Raw genomic sequence first — 15,385 nt, forward strand, 5'->3', positions numbered from 1 at the left:
TGGTTGAGATCATCAGCTATGTCGTTCACTTTGTCTACACACGATTTGATCACTGCGCTCTTCTCCTCGTTGCTGTCTACCCATAGTGTAAACTCTGCCCATGCCAGTCTCATCAAAGCTTCATAGATGCACTTGTGGACCCTGATAGCACAATTGTACTGTTTGCCGTCAATTACCCCATTAATGGACCCCTCCGCGACTATCCCGGCTTCTATGCATATGTCCTTCAAACCTGCATCACAGAACCGCTTTCCTATGATACTCAGTGCATTCATGATGGTGCGGAATGTTCCCATCCTCAAAAGTACATGGGAAAAACGCTCTTTGTGCTTCCAGGCAATTTCAACGGCTTTTGCATAGAGTGCTTGATCCATGACTACGACAAGAGTGTCCAGAGATGGCTCATTTCTGATTAGATCTGACTGCTTGAGAATTTCCTAAACTGTAGTCAACTCTGTAGCTGGTGAATTGATGGTGGGCAGGTACCCAACAACATCTTCTGAGATTGATTGTTGGTCCCTGGTTTTGATATTACACCCAGTCCAACTTGGGATTGTCTGACAGTCTGAGTTTGTTTGTCTTGCAAGGACCCATGCCAGGTTCTTGTTACAGGCGACTTGAGCAGACTCTTGTGCTTCCAGGATGTGACTCTCGCTGGTTGGTAGAGGTTGTGGACCTACACGTGCACAGGCTACATAGACTTCCAGCTCTTCGTATTCAATGTTGACTGATCTTTGTTTCAGTTTGTCAATGATTGGAAGTTCAGTTGTGGGTGGATGAGGTCCATAGACCTTAGGCTGGACCGCTATTCTGTTGACTCGATGTGACGTACCTTTTCCAGTCAGTGTCTCCTCCAGTCTGTCTATATTATCCCATGCAAGATTTGTGAAGACATAGGGCTTGATGGAGACTGGTAGAACAGCTGTCTGGTTGAAGCCCATTGCTAACTTCTGGAGACACAGAGCGGTATCATTCTCTTCCAGCTGGTCATAAGACACCTCATGTCCAAACTTGTTCAGTGTCCGAATGACCTCAATGTTTCCAGTGAGTGCTTTTACCGCATAAGGAAGCAGGAAATGTTTTGGTGGTTTATACTGCCCACGTGTCACAGCTTTATATCATGTCCTGGCTAAATGACTCGACGAGAATAGCAGTCCTTTGGGATTTATTCGTAGTACTCGTAGGATTTCCAGTGAGGAGCCCGACCAGAAATCGCTCTAGCTGATTTAGTATGGCGATATGAGTAGCTACATCAGACGGATGATATGGCCACGGGGTGGAAATCATGTCCTGCTTGATGGCCGTTCGGATATGTGACGAAGTCTGATCTATGATCTTGTTGACATCTGTAGACTTGGCTTTCCAAAGCTTGAGCTCCCTATGTAGAGTTTGATTTTCCAAGACAACATCCTTTAATGATACACACCAGGGAACCATCAACAACTTTCCATTGTCGTCGGGAAATATTTCCACTGCACCTCCAAGCTCGGACTTCAGTCTTCTGTGCATATTCTTCTTCGTTGAATCCTTCAGAAGATTAACTCCACCGGACAACATTAATGAATGATTCCAGTTTTGTGGTTAAGGATGTGACTGGTATAAGCCTCTTGTTGGGAATAATATCTGCTCTGATGTATTCGAAAAGTTCTTCGTAAGCTTCTCCTTCAACCTTGTGATACAGTATAAATTCATGTGTCTCTTTCTCTTCTTCATTCTCATTGTCTCTAGTATAATTCCTATAGCATGAAGTGTGATAGTGTGCCTCGGCGGCAACAATGTCTCTACTGGTTAGTGCTACCATCCTTTCGTCTCCCTTTCTGACGGCACTTTCTCGTAGTGTTTGATCTACTCTCAGTTGTGAAGCTCGCGTAAGTTTTTCATGTGTATTGGAGTGCTTTTGGTACTTGACCTTGCGACAGAATATGCAGATCGGATCATAAACTCTTGATTCTGTTGTCGATCTTCTGGAAGACCGTTTTGGAGGACAGCCACTACTACCAGGTAGATCACTACTGCTTTCAACTGCTTTCCTTTTCAAAGTCTCCAAGTCTCTTTTCATGGTGAAGATGCTTCTACATTTTTGATGATAGAACATAATTGGAACTTCTTTGTCCTCAAGCGTTTTTGCAACGTCTAAAATGGGGACATGGTTCCTGACTTTGGCAGCTTCAAGTAAGGTTAGCCAGGAGTCATGACTTTGAGGACTGATTAAATGTTCATCTTCGTCGGATACTGCCTGGTGTGTATGATGCACAGTTTCTTGGCGGCTCCCTGGGGCGTTTCCATGCTGACGGACATCTAATGCTCGTCTACTGTATTCCAGGCCTCTTACGTAGAACTTCCACAGCTACCACGATACCTGAAAAAGAGAATATAAACAATATATATATATATATATATATATATATATATATATATATATATTTATATATTGTTGCGAATTCATGCCCTCCGGCGTGCGATCGGCTACGTGACTCGAATCGCGGCACGTCGCCCACCGGACGGACAATTCTGTCGTGACCCTCTCGGACTAACGCGGGAGCTAGTCACGGGTGGGCCTTTCGGCCTCACCACGATCGTGCCAATCGGCCACCCGCGTGGGATAGGGTTGTTCGCCAAACTCGACCTACCTATGTACCCACGCGGATGGTAGACCGGGCGATCGCACCTCGCCGCAGGTCGACTCCGGACACAGGCCGCTTAAGCGGTCCATTCCGTACTACCGGGATAACCGAGCGGTGTTATCTTCGGCCTCGACGGTTCCGATTACTTATCGGGCGTATTAAGCCCACTACGAACCCTTTACGTGAAGCAAGATGGAGATTCAACAAAGGGAAGGACGCAGCAAAACGGGGAACAAGTTCACACAAGCACTTTATTCACACAGACACAGACACAAGCGCACATATGTAGCCAAACAGAATCAGAAATGCACATAAAGCAAATGCAAGAAGAAAAACAATAAAGCAATGACGACGCAGAGCTACAACCGACTAAGACCGACACACGACAACACTTATACAGTTATACTTCACAAGACACGGCGCCGCAAGTTCCATACAAAAAAAACCCCGAAAAGAAATGCTAACTTCCCTTTTGGGCCGTCGAGTCCCTCTCCTACGTCCGTCGACGTGGTCCCGCCTGGAACCGACTCCGTGCCCTGGCGTGGTAGGCGAGTCCTCTCCTGAGTGCCTCGCGCCTGCACGTGTTGGCCACTCGACGCCACAGACCGAGTGTTCGGCGCTATCCCAGCACGGATGTGGGGGGGGGGGAAACGTGGATGCCTGAAGTCAGGAGAGGGGAATGGCGGACGCTCCTTCCCGCCAGCGGGGTCTTGCAACTGCCCCACAAAAGACCAGGCCAGCGGCCACCAGGACGAGCGAGCCGGAAGACGAGAGCGAGAGCAACCACAAAGCAAGAATATCCACTGAGCAAGAGCATCCACAAAACTGCTTCCCCCGTCTCCGACTTTTATATCCTCGGAGCTCTGCCCTGTTGCTCCGCCCCGTTCTTTGCTCCACCCCCCTTCGAGGCGCTTCGGGAAAGGTCTCGAAGAGGGGCGTTCCTCCTCCCTGGCCGCGTCACACCGCGCATCCACCAATCGAGCACCAGCTGCCCTCCCCTCGCTTCTCTCCCCTCACACCAAGCGCAGAGAAGAATGGCGCGAAAAGCCCACCGAGCGTCCTCGTTGGTTTTTATTTGAAATAAAAGATAGAGAAAGAAAAACGACTGACTCAAAGCGTCGCAGCCCGAATGAATCACATTTATTCCCTCTAAACAACGGGTTTGGGGCTAACTACACATGTACTTCAGAGATATCTCACCTACGCGACCTGAATGGTGGTTTGCGAATTTCCACCACCATAACAATATATATATATATATATATATATATATATATATATATATATATATATATATATATATATATATATATATATATATATATATATATATATATATATATATATATATATATATATATATATATACAGCCTGGTGTTGTCGCAGTGGTTAGGGCAGCGGCTTGCGATCCAAAAGGTCCTGAGTTCAAGCCCCGTTGGGCCACTGAATTAATACACCAGGGGGTTGACTCAGCCTGTCATCCTTCCGAGGTCGGCGAAATGAGTACCAGTGTACTGGGCCGGTGTATACCCTGGTTAAAATAGGTGTACCATATCCCTGTGTTGTAAGAGGCGACCAGGGTTGCGTCAGGAAGGGCATCCGGCGTAAAACATGTGCCAAATCACTATGCGGATCATACGGATGATCGCTGTGGCTACCCCTAACGGGAGCAGCCGAAAGAAGAAGAAGAAGATATATATATATATATATATATATATATATATATATATATATATATATATATATATATATATATATATATATATATTCATTCAGCCTGGGGGGTTTGTCGGTATCAAATCGGGGGGGGGGGGGGTAGGGGATGCTCATAGTGATTATCTTGGCTTCCAAGATGCCTAGTACCCTATATATAGCAGGTTTTAGACCACTTTGAGCAGTGATACTGATGTCTATGACGAGGTTTGAGGGGTCGGATATATCATTTCTGTATTTACCTAAAATATTGGAAATGTACACCAAAATCACTGTGGTAACTTCTAGGACCTTAAACGTGGTCATTTAAATATGTGTCTGCAGCCATTTTGGCGGCCATCTTGAATTTTAATATTAAGGCTGTATCCAATATTTTAGGTAAATACAGAAATGATATATCTGACCCCTCAAACCTAGTCGTAGACACCAGTATCACTGCTCAAGGTGGTCTAAAATCTGCTATATATTGTCGCGGATTCGCGCCCGCCGGCGTGCTGACGGCCATGTAACTCGAATCGCGGCACGTCGCCCACCGGACGGACAATCCAGTCGTGACCCTCTCGGACTAACGCCGGGAACCAGTCACGGGTGGACCTTTCGGTCTCACCGCGATCGAGCCAATCGGCCCCCGCGTGGGATAGGGTTGCTCGCCAAATTCGACCTACCTAAGTACCCAGACGGAGGGTAGACCGGGCGATCGCACCTCGCCGCAGGTCGACTTCGGACACGGGCCACTTAAGCGACCCGTTCCGTACTATCGGGATAACCGAGCGGTGTTATTCGTCGGCCTCGACGGTTCGATTAATTATCGGGCGTCTTTGCCCAGGACCAACCCTTTACGTGAAGCAAGATGGGGATTCAATGAAAGAAATGACGAAGCGAAGCGGGAAAACAGTTCAACATAAAGCACATTTATTCGCGATGAACGGAAAGCACACATATACAATTCCACCAAAAGCACATAGAAAAGAAAAAGAAACACAATGCAATTTTACACAAAAAGCAAATGTAAAAGCGAAGACACAATGCAGAGCTATCCCACTACCGAGCACACGGCAACACTTATACAATTCTACTTCACAGACGGCGCCGACAACACATACCCAAAACCAAGAAAAAGAACACCCTCAAGGATGAGGCGGGCCTGGGGCCGAGACCGTGTCGGGCCTACCCGTCTGATGATGAGGCGCGAAGTGGCGATGGTGCCCCAACTCCGCGGGCCTCGCGGACAGTGTCTGGTGGGGGGTGGGAAAAGGGGCCCCCTTTGTCGCACTATCTCAGCACGGGGGGAAACAGGAGGGGGTTGCTGATGCTCGGGGGAAGGAGGATTTTTATTCTGTCTCGGGTCCCGCGACGAGCGTCTCCACCTCGACCAGGTCACGCCGTCGGCCTCCCGCCTTCAGCTCCCGGCACCGACGCGAGCACCCCCTCGTCCGTCTTCGCCGCCGCCACCTCTCCACAGCTCCGCCGACAACTCGTTCCAACGCACAGCTCGTTCCAACGCGCAACTTCCTTCCAGCTCCACCGACGACTCTCTTGAACTCCGAACTCACTCTTTCCAACGCACACCTCCTTTCTGACGAACGCAGCCGCTTGTATAAGCCCCGTGGCTTTGCCTTTGACCCCCTGCCTTCGACCTTTCACCTCGCTCCCCATTGGCCCGAGAAAAAGTGGGCGTGAATGCTTTTTGATCCATGAATTTGCATATAGCGACCGCCCTCCAACGCCCTGGAGGCGGGGCCAAATCGCCCCTCGCTCACCGATTGGACGGAACAAAAGTGGGCATGAGTCGTTTTTGATCCGTTTTTCTGCGGAAAGTCCGTGATGTTTTGTACACGCTGTTCGGTGCGCGCCATGCACGAGTCCAGTACCGGTACCCACAAGCGGCGCAAGAACGGTGGCGATGCGACGGTTGCGAGGTGTGACGGTAAAGGTCGTGGCTGTTGTGGTGAAGCGGCGTTGTGGTGGGTGGTTGATGTTGTGATGACTGTTGAGACGTGGTTGGTGGTGGTAATAATGGCGGTTGGTCCAAAATAAAGATAGTAAAAGAAAAACGGCTATCTTGAAGAGTCGCAGCCCTCATGAATGACATTTATCCCCTCTAGACAACGGGTTTGGGCCTAACTACACATATACTTACCGAGATATCTCACCTAAGGGACCTGAATGGTGGTTTGCGAATTTGGTCAACCACAGCAATATATAGGGTATTGAGCATTTAGCCGCCATTTTGGAAAAAGGGGGATAACTCCCATAAAGCTGCCACCGCCACAATGCTATCACATATTTTCTAACTCTTGGGGTCTACACCATCCCAAAAATCACGATGAGCATTCTCCCCCAATTTGATACCGACCAACCCCCCAGGCTGATCGGCTATATGGTTTCCTTACTTGTGAAGATGTGTTAAGTTTTTGTTTTTTTCCTAAAAGCCTTCTGATAAGTGGCACACAAGCACGAATAAATGTAGGATTCCACCAGTTAATTTACATGGTCAATATTACTTGGTTGTTATCACGGGGAGGGGATCACAACAACTGGCTTGTTTGCAATAGTGTTTCCCTCTCTTGCAGGCTGCACTGAGCTACAGCACCTCAGTGACCACTGTCGAATGTAATTTGCTACATCTATGATTCTATGTGCTCTGAGAATTCAGATTTCAAATCTTGCTGATGTGTTTAAGGCAGTTGGACGTGATAATTCGCTGACTTGGCACAAAGGGCAAATTAGCCGGACTTGCGGCAAGCCATTACCACGCCCCACGCATCTCTCCTTCCTGCAAAGTTCTGCTGCAGAGCCACTGCACCTCTCATGTGTTTTGCCTTCAGGCAATGGAGAGGAGGCGGAAACACGAACAATAAGTGAATTATAAGGTTGTCATGAAGTGTATTTTCTGATAAACTCATTGGATTAATGGTGTGTATCTCTTCACTTGCAGCAAAAAAGGCATCAATGTTCGCTCCTTTGGCACCGGCCTGCACGTGAAGCTACCTGGTCCATCGCCTGACAAGCCCAATGTGTACGAGTTCAAGACCTCATACGAAGCCATGTATCAAGACCTGCTCCAGAGGGATAAGGAGCTGTATCCTGTAAAGCGATGATATATTGAATTTTTAAGCATTAACAAATTATCAATCTGTAAACAATATGATGCAGTTTCAAATCTCAAAATGTATCTCCAATTATTCGTTTGAAAGATTTTTTTTTTCCATGACATTTGAACAATATACCTTTCTTATGATCTGATGGTAAAAGCGGTGTCTGTATTTGTTGTGTTAAAACCTCTGTCAGCAGCCGTCTGCCACTCTGGTGTAGATATCATGAAAATGCTGATCTGATTGTTATTTAATTGTCTCATGTCCCGTGTTAAACCCCCAAAATGGCCTTTTGGCTCATTTGAGGAATTAGAAGCAATTAAACAGATGCTACTTGATAGTTTGGTTCACCTCACCTCAAAGTTTATGTCATTTGAGATAGAAGGGAACTCAACCAGATCACTTATGATACGGGATATTATGAAATGACAAGAGTACAGCTCATTATTCACCATCTCTTACTTTGGCTGCATCCCAATTTGCAAACCCAATGCAGTATAAATTTTTCTTAAAAATTCAATTCCTGATTCAAAACGCATTCCTTGAAAACGCTCTGGGATTTGGTCACCTCTTGCTGGACAAACTAATGCTTTCACCATTTTTTGTGGTGCAGTTCAAATTGTATGAACTTGAACTTCGTCGCAGGTTCTTTTTTTCCAAATTGTATGAACTTGAACTTCGTCGCAGGTTCTTTTTTTTTTCCCCAATCAAACCGACACTTTTTGCGTTAATCTTGCGTTACCCTCTTCCTTTTGCAGATGATTCCACATTGTCATGTAGTACCCCCACACTACTCAGGAATCTGCAGCTGCATCACTCTCTGCTGATCTGGAATTGATTATATACTTGTCTGATAGATGGAACATGTCCTTCAATCCTGAAATAATCTCACCGTCTTTCCTTGTCATTCCGGAACAACGATCGTCAAGCGAACCCACCCTTTCTAAAGTGAACCACTGGAAGAGATTCAGTCTCTTGAATTGCTTGGCCTCACCAACAGCCATGATCTCTCCTGGGCCAATGACTTAGGAAAGCTGGCCTACAAGGCCAGCTACAGACTGGGCATCCTCTGTTGATCTAAGTCTTTCCTTGGAAAATCAGAGTGACTCAGTCCACAAGTCTTTCCTTGGAAAATCAGAGTGACTCAGTCCACAAGGCCTTCGTCCAGTAGCTCGATGAAGTACTGCTTTCCCCTATGGGCTGGGCCTCCAGCATCACATCCATCTCTCCTGGATTATAAATCTAAAGCGCTCAACATTATTGGAATCTCTCTTCATGAGACCGAAGCACATGGTCTGTTGCTTTCACATCGCAGGCAAGTCTCTGTTTCTTTTTTTTTTTACCGTCTCTTCTCCAAAATGGCTCCTTCTGCTCTGTGTCCTCCGATCCTCCCAGCAACTCCAGGATGCATGCATTCCATTCTTCCAGTCACCCTCTCCCTGGTTAAACTTCCAAAATCCAGAATGTCGGCACACAACTCCTTCTTTCCTCGCTTCTCCCATCCATAGCACCATCTTCCAGAGACCTTTCTTTCCCTCTCTTCCCTCCAGGGCTTCAAGCAAGTAGAACCCCATCCTGGCCCATGATCATTATTACCTCATTAATCCTTACAAACCAAACCTTCTTACTTGCTGCTTTCAGTGTTTCCTCCCCTCTCTTCTTTTCATGTTTGTTATTCCCCGACTGATTGTGCCCAATTGTTTGCCCTGCAATTGTCAGTGCAACCTTGCACTTCCATGAGCCTTGCTATTGTAGAAAAAAAAAAGACAAATTATTCTTCGTTTTGGCTAATTGTGCTTCCAAATGACATTGATAATTGAATCCTTCAGGATTCGGCATGATGTAATCTTTCTTGATTTTGATCATTCAGTTTTTTTTTGTACCTGTTCTCAGTGGCAATCATCAACTGCCATGGTAACCATGAGTTCACAAGCAGAGATGCTTTATCAAGGCAGACCTGTGGGGTTCTCTATCTCAACTCAATCAAGCCTCCATCTGGCATATGCTTCCTCTGCCTTCCAGCAGCACTGATATAAATGGAAATACCTTTTGTCATTCAGAGCCACCTTTGGGAGGGAGTGCATTTGAGGAAAACTTCCCCTTTGAGCCAACTGCGAAATGCAAAATGATTTTTTTTGTCTTTTTTAAAATTACTGTATCTCCTTGTCTGTTTGTTTATTTATTTATTTATTTATTTATTTATTTATTTTTACTCTGCCAAAAGCCAGTCTGTAAATCTGCTTCTCCTGTCTCTGTCTCTGCCTCTGCCTCTCTCTGTCTGTCTCTGTCTCTGTCTCTCTCCCTCTCTCCATTCTACCTTTCCCAGATTTTTTATCTCTTGCAGTGATTCATTTTTATATGTTATGATGTTCAGAGTTCAAATCAGAACTTCTCAAAACATAATGGCCATTATAGATTAAATTTTCAAGCATCTGTCTTCATTCTTGCCAGTAAGTGAAGCAAAATGAAGCACTGCGATTGCTATTTGCTGAAGTTATAAGTATAAGTTTGATGAAAACGTTCCAGTTTTCCCAAACAATGTTAATTACCGGAAATTATACCCTTGTTGAATATTGCAAAACTAGCACATTACCAGTAGGGTGATTGCGTCACCCCCCCCCCGCCCCGTCCACCCCCTCTCCCAGCGCCCACCCCCTCCTGAAACACACACACACACAATTACAATTTTTACTGTTTGTAAATTCACATGCACTTCTGACAACTAAACAAAATGGCCTCAGCATCCCCCTCCAAACTCTGTCTCATCTTTGCTCCCTTCCCCCCCCCCCCCAACCCCAAATCCTCACCCTTCCCCTCCCAATCCTAAGGCATCGATCCCCTCTCCATACTCAAGCCATCAGATCTCCCCCTCCCACCAAAAGTCTTCAACCCCTCTTCCAAAGCGCTCCCATCTTTACTCACACCCTCCTCCCACTCATAAAAGCTAATAGGCATTCCCACATCAAAACAACATAATACGTGACGCTTTCTGCTCCCTTCCCCTGCTCTCACTGACTTCACAGAAACCCATCACAATTTAAAGAGAAAATAGTTGGAAATAACAACAAACTGACATGACCTCCACAGTAAAAGCACTGCTGAAGATAAATGGTAATTCTCAATGGTAATTCTAGAGTGTATATATGGGTATCAAACTATTATACATACAAAACAGTTTTTTAATTCCAATAAGATGTAAACAATATATATATATATATATATATATATATATATATATATATATATATATATATATATATATATATATATATATATATTTCAGGAATTGTACCAGCAAATATAACTTTGAGACCATTTTGGGTGAAAATGCAAAGAATTTATGATTTGAAAGAAAAATTGCTTTGGCCCCAGGTTGGCAGGTACTGTACATATCCTATTTTAAAACATGCAATTGACAAGTCAGAATTAAGTCTTCTATAAATAGTAGTGCGGGCCTGTAGGTGCAGCTTCGTTCCTTCGCTCTCGTAAACGACGACTGGATTGGGGCATTGCTTCAATTAGATCGGACCAACCGTATCATAAATGGCCAACACTTGGGAAACACCGGGGAAACATACTCAGGTCCCAGCGACAATTGTGACGTCATATCAAACGAAGAAGAATTGTGACGCCCCTCTCTCTCGCCCCTCCCTCTTTCGCTCCCCTCTCTCCCCCCTCTCTTGCCCCCCTCTCTCCCCCGGTCTGAGCCTCGCCACAGCCTCCTGAGCCTGGAGGCCCCCTAGCCTGAGCCTCCTGAGCCTGGAGGACCCCTAGTCTCACCCCCCTCCTCTCTCCCCCCTCCTCTCTCCCTCCTCCTCTCTCGCCCCTCCTCTCTCTCGCCCCTCTCTCTCGCCCCCACTCTCACCCCCTCTCCCATCCCCCTCTCTCGTCCCCTCCTCTCTCCCCCTCTCTTGAATTGTGACGCCCCTCTCTCTCACCCCCTCTCACCCCCTCTCTCCCCCTCTCTCGCCCCCTCTCTCGCCCCCTCTCTCGCCCCCTCTTTCGCCCCCTCTTTCGCCCCCCTCTTTCGCCCCCCTCTTTCGCCCCCTCTCTCGCCCCCTCTCTCGCCCCCTCTCTCGCCCCCTCTCTCGCCCCTCTCTCGCCCCCCTCTCTCGCCCCCCTCTCTCGCCCCCTCTCTCGCCCCCTCTCTCGCCCCTCTCTCTCGCCCCTCTCTCTCGCCCCTCTCTCTCGCCCCCTCTCTCTCGCCCCCTCTCTCGCCCCCTCTCTCGCCCCCTCTCTCGCCCCCCTCTCTCGCCCCCTCTCTCGCCCCCTCTCTCGCCCCCCTCTCTCGCCCCCTCTCTCGCCCCCTCTCTCGCCCCCTCTCTCGCCCCCTCTCTCGCCCCCTCTCTCTCCCCACTCCTCTTTCACCCCTCTCTCTGTAAATGTATTCACAAATGTCTTCCAAGCACAACAATTAATTCAAACCTTAGGAAAAAACAGCTTTCAAACCCTTGGGAAACAGCTCTTTCCCTTGGGAAAATTCAAACCTTGGGATTAATTAATAATTAATTAACCACGCAGTGTCGTGACAGATAAATTGCCGTAACTTGGGAACCGCCTGTCCGATTAATATCAAACCTTGAAAAGGCACATACTCAGGTCCCCAGCGTCGATTGTGACGTCATACCAAACAAAGAGGAAGAATTGTGACATCAATCGTGCAAAAAAAACCCCATTAATTGTGACGTCGTAGTACCGTGTCTTGTCATTGGTTGACAGATAAATGGCCGTAACTTGGGAACCTTTTGTCCGATTAATATCAAACCTTGAAAAGGCACATCCGCGGGTCCCCAGCAATATCAATCAGATCGGACCGGCGGTCGTCGAGAAACGGCGGTCGTATACAGACATACACACAGAGATTGCTGGAATTATGAACGACGACTGGATTGGGGCATTGTTTCAATTCGATCGGACCAACCGTATCATAAATGGCCATAACTTGGGCAACACCTGGAAAACATACTCAGGTCCCCAGCGTCAATTGTGACGTCATATCAAACGAAGAAGAAGAAGAATTGTGACGCCCCCTCTCTCTCACCCCCCTTCTCTCTCCCCCCCTCTCTCCCCCTCTCTTGCACCCTCTTTCCCCCCTCTGTTGCCCCTAGTCACGCCCCTCCTCTCTCCCCCCTCTCTATCGCCCCTCTCTCTCGCCCCCACTCTCTCCCCCCTCTTCCGTCCCCCTCTCTCGCCCCCTCCTCTCTCCCCCGCTCTTGAATTGTGACGCTGCTCTCTCACCCCCTCTCTCCCTCCCCTCTCTCGCCCCCCTCTCTCGTAATGTCTACCAAGCACAACAATTAATTCAAACCTCGGGGAAAAACAGCTTTCAAACCCTTGTGAAACAGCTGTTTCCCCTGGGAAAATTCAAACCTTGGGATTAATTAATAATTTGAACAATTAATTCAAACCTTGGGATTAATTAATAATTTGAACAATTAATTCAAACCTTTGGAAAAAACAGCTTTCAAACCTTGGGAAACACTTGGGAAACAGCTGAAACGGATGAAGAACGATATCAAACCTTGAAAAGGCACATACTCAGGTCCCCAGCGTCGATTGTGACATCATACCAAACGAAGAAGAAGAAGAATTGTGACGTCAATCGTGCAAAAAAAAACATTAATTGTGACGTCATTTGTGATGTCATAGCACCGTGTCTTGTCATTGGTTGACAGATAAATGGCCGTAACTTGGGAACCGCTTGGCCGATTAATATCAAACCTTGAAAAGGCACATCCGCGGGTCCCCAGCAATATTCCTGGCAAGTTTCAATCAGATCGGACCGGTGGTCGTCGAGAAATGGCGGTCACATACAGACATACAGACAGACACACAGAGAGATTTCTGGAATTATAAATAGATGTTTCTTTAATATATAGAGAAAACTTTTCGAGAAAAAGAAAACTTTCGACAAAAAAAATCTTTTCTTAAATATAACGGAGAATTTTTTTTTCCAATTTTATATATATACAAGACAAAACTTGCACATGCAACATTAACCCCACAAGTTTGTCGACATGTTGATATCTTCCCATTCATTATGCATGGTGCAACATGGTATACAAGGCTTAAAAACAAAATCAATATTTTGCACAAAAATTGAAGATTTATGCTTATGATATACCAGCATATAACCTGGTTCAAAATTGAAGATTTATGCTTATGATATACCAGCATATAACCTGGTTCCACTTTGCTTTTGTAAGGGAATTCATTCCCAATAGAGTGTGGAATATTTCGGGAATTTGCTGTGAATGTCCTTTGACAGCATAACAGTCACTACTTGGTGAGACCGCTTAGGTTTCTCAGTAAAGTAAATGGATGAAAAGGTAATTATACGTTGGACAAAATTGGCTGAATAATTGTTACCTCCACCACCGAAGGTGGAAGGAGGTTATGTTTACACCCCTTTTTGTCTATTTCTCTGTTACTTGTAAAATCAAAGATTTTTTTTAGCCGCGTCGCATTGCGAACGATCTGGCTCTAAGAGAGCTCCGCGTTGTTGTTGTTGTTGTTGTTGTTGTTGTTGTTGTTTCTTCTTCTTCTTCTTCTTCTTCTTCTTCTTCTTCTTCTTCTTCTTCTTCTTCTTCTTCTTCTTCTTCTTCTTCTTCTTCTTCTTCTTCTTCTTCTTCTTCTTCTTCTTCTTCTTCTTCTTCTTCTTCTTCTTCTTCTTCTTCTTCTTCTTCTTCTTCTTCTTCTTCTTCTTCTTCTTCTTCTTACAAAACCTTTAGGACGCGGCTCTTTTATATACAGGATCCGGATCTCCTTAAATACTAAACACCTGTACACATCCTCACATTGAGGGTGCCTTTTGAGAGCGTCTATCATCAACTTTTAAATATATTCGGACATTTGCTTTAAAGTTTCAAAAAGTTCACGTTACTATTTAAAGATTATTCCATTTAATGTGTTGTAATTTCGTAAATACACTATTTTCTCGTCATGATCGAGGAGCCTCCATGACGGGTCTCGCTATTGGCTCCATCAAGGCACGTGACGAAATATCGGAAGTTGTTATTGTTATTGTGATCAAAATTCTGATGTTTCAACTGAGAGCTCCACGTTGTTCTTCTTGTTCTTCTTCTGGTGAAGACAAAACCTTTAAGATGCGGCTCTTGGACACATTTGTCCTTGTTTCAAGTAGGCCCTATATTGGTCAGTCAACTTTGTTATTCTGTTTGTTTGTCTGTTTGTTTGTTGCAAAAATCGAAGATTTTTCGAGTATATTGGTTGGTCTTGTGCGTTTTTACTTGGCCAAATCTTTGATTTTGTCAAGTATGTTGGTCTGTTCCGTCTGTTGGTTTGTTTGTTTGTTTGTCCGGTCGTCTACATCCCAAATGGCTGGACCAGTCGTTCTTAAATTTTTATAGCTGATAGGCAATCCACCTGAGACGGTCCGCGTCCAAACCCCATCTTAATCAGACTAAACCTCGCGACGTGACGTCACACAACGTGAAAACACATTTTTGGACATAACTCAGTGATGCCAAATTAAACTTCATTCACATATCTAAATGATTACTAAATGCATCTTATTACAAATTATGCATCGTTTTCGCAAGCGTATGACGTCAAAGTTTTGCCTATTGACGTCATTATTTTAAAATATTTACGCTCGTGTGCAGCCGAAACTACTGAAGCAATCGTTCTCAAATTTTAACACGTGATAGCCAATCTTGCTGAAATAGTCTGGGATAAAATCACGTCATAATCGCACTTAACGTCACGACGTTACGTCAAAAATGGTGAAAACAAGCTTTTGAACATAACTCAGTAACCGGAAGTCGTAGCGACTTCCTGTTGACACCAAAACAAACTTCAGTGGAATATCTAAATGTTTTAAAATGCATGTTAGTTATACAAATTATGCACAGTTTTCACAAGCGTATGACGTCAAAGTTTTTAGCTATTGGTGTGATTTAAAAAAAAATTCTATTCGTTCTACAGGTCAC

At 45.6% G+C, this 15,385-nt stretch overlaps 1 protein-coding gene across 6 annotated transcripts in view; it reads left to right on the top strand.

Moving 5' to 3' along the window:
• The window catches only part of LOC147029049 (RNA polymerase II subunit A C-terminal domain phosphatase SSU72-like), a 60,885-nt gene that overhangs the window by 24,455 nt on the left and 21,045 nt on the right, over positions 1-15,385 (top strand). For all 6 annotated transcript variants that reach the window (XM_085879953.1, XM_085879951.1, XM_085879955.1 and 3 more), the window contains exon 2: positions 7,277-7,420. In XM_085879953.1, coding sequence (XP_085736079.1) covers positions 7,277-7,420 — 144 coding nt within the window. The remainder of the gene's footprint in view (positions 1-7,276; positions 7,421-15,385) is intronic.

The sequence above is a fragment of the Eptatretus burgeri genome, chromosome 4 (assembly GCF_056783735.1).
Source record: "Eptatretus burgeri isolate ZD-2024b chromosome 4, Ebu_testis_v1, whole genome shotgun sequence".
Lineage (NCBI taxonomy): Eukaryota > Metazoa > Chordata > Myxini > Myxiniformes > Myxinidae > Eptatretus > Eptatretus burgeri.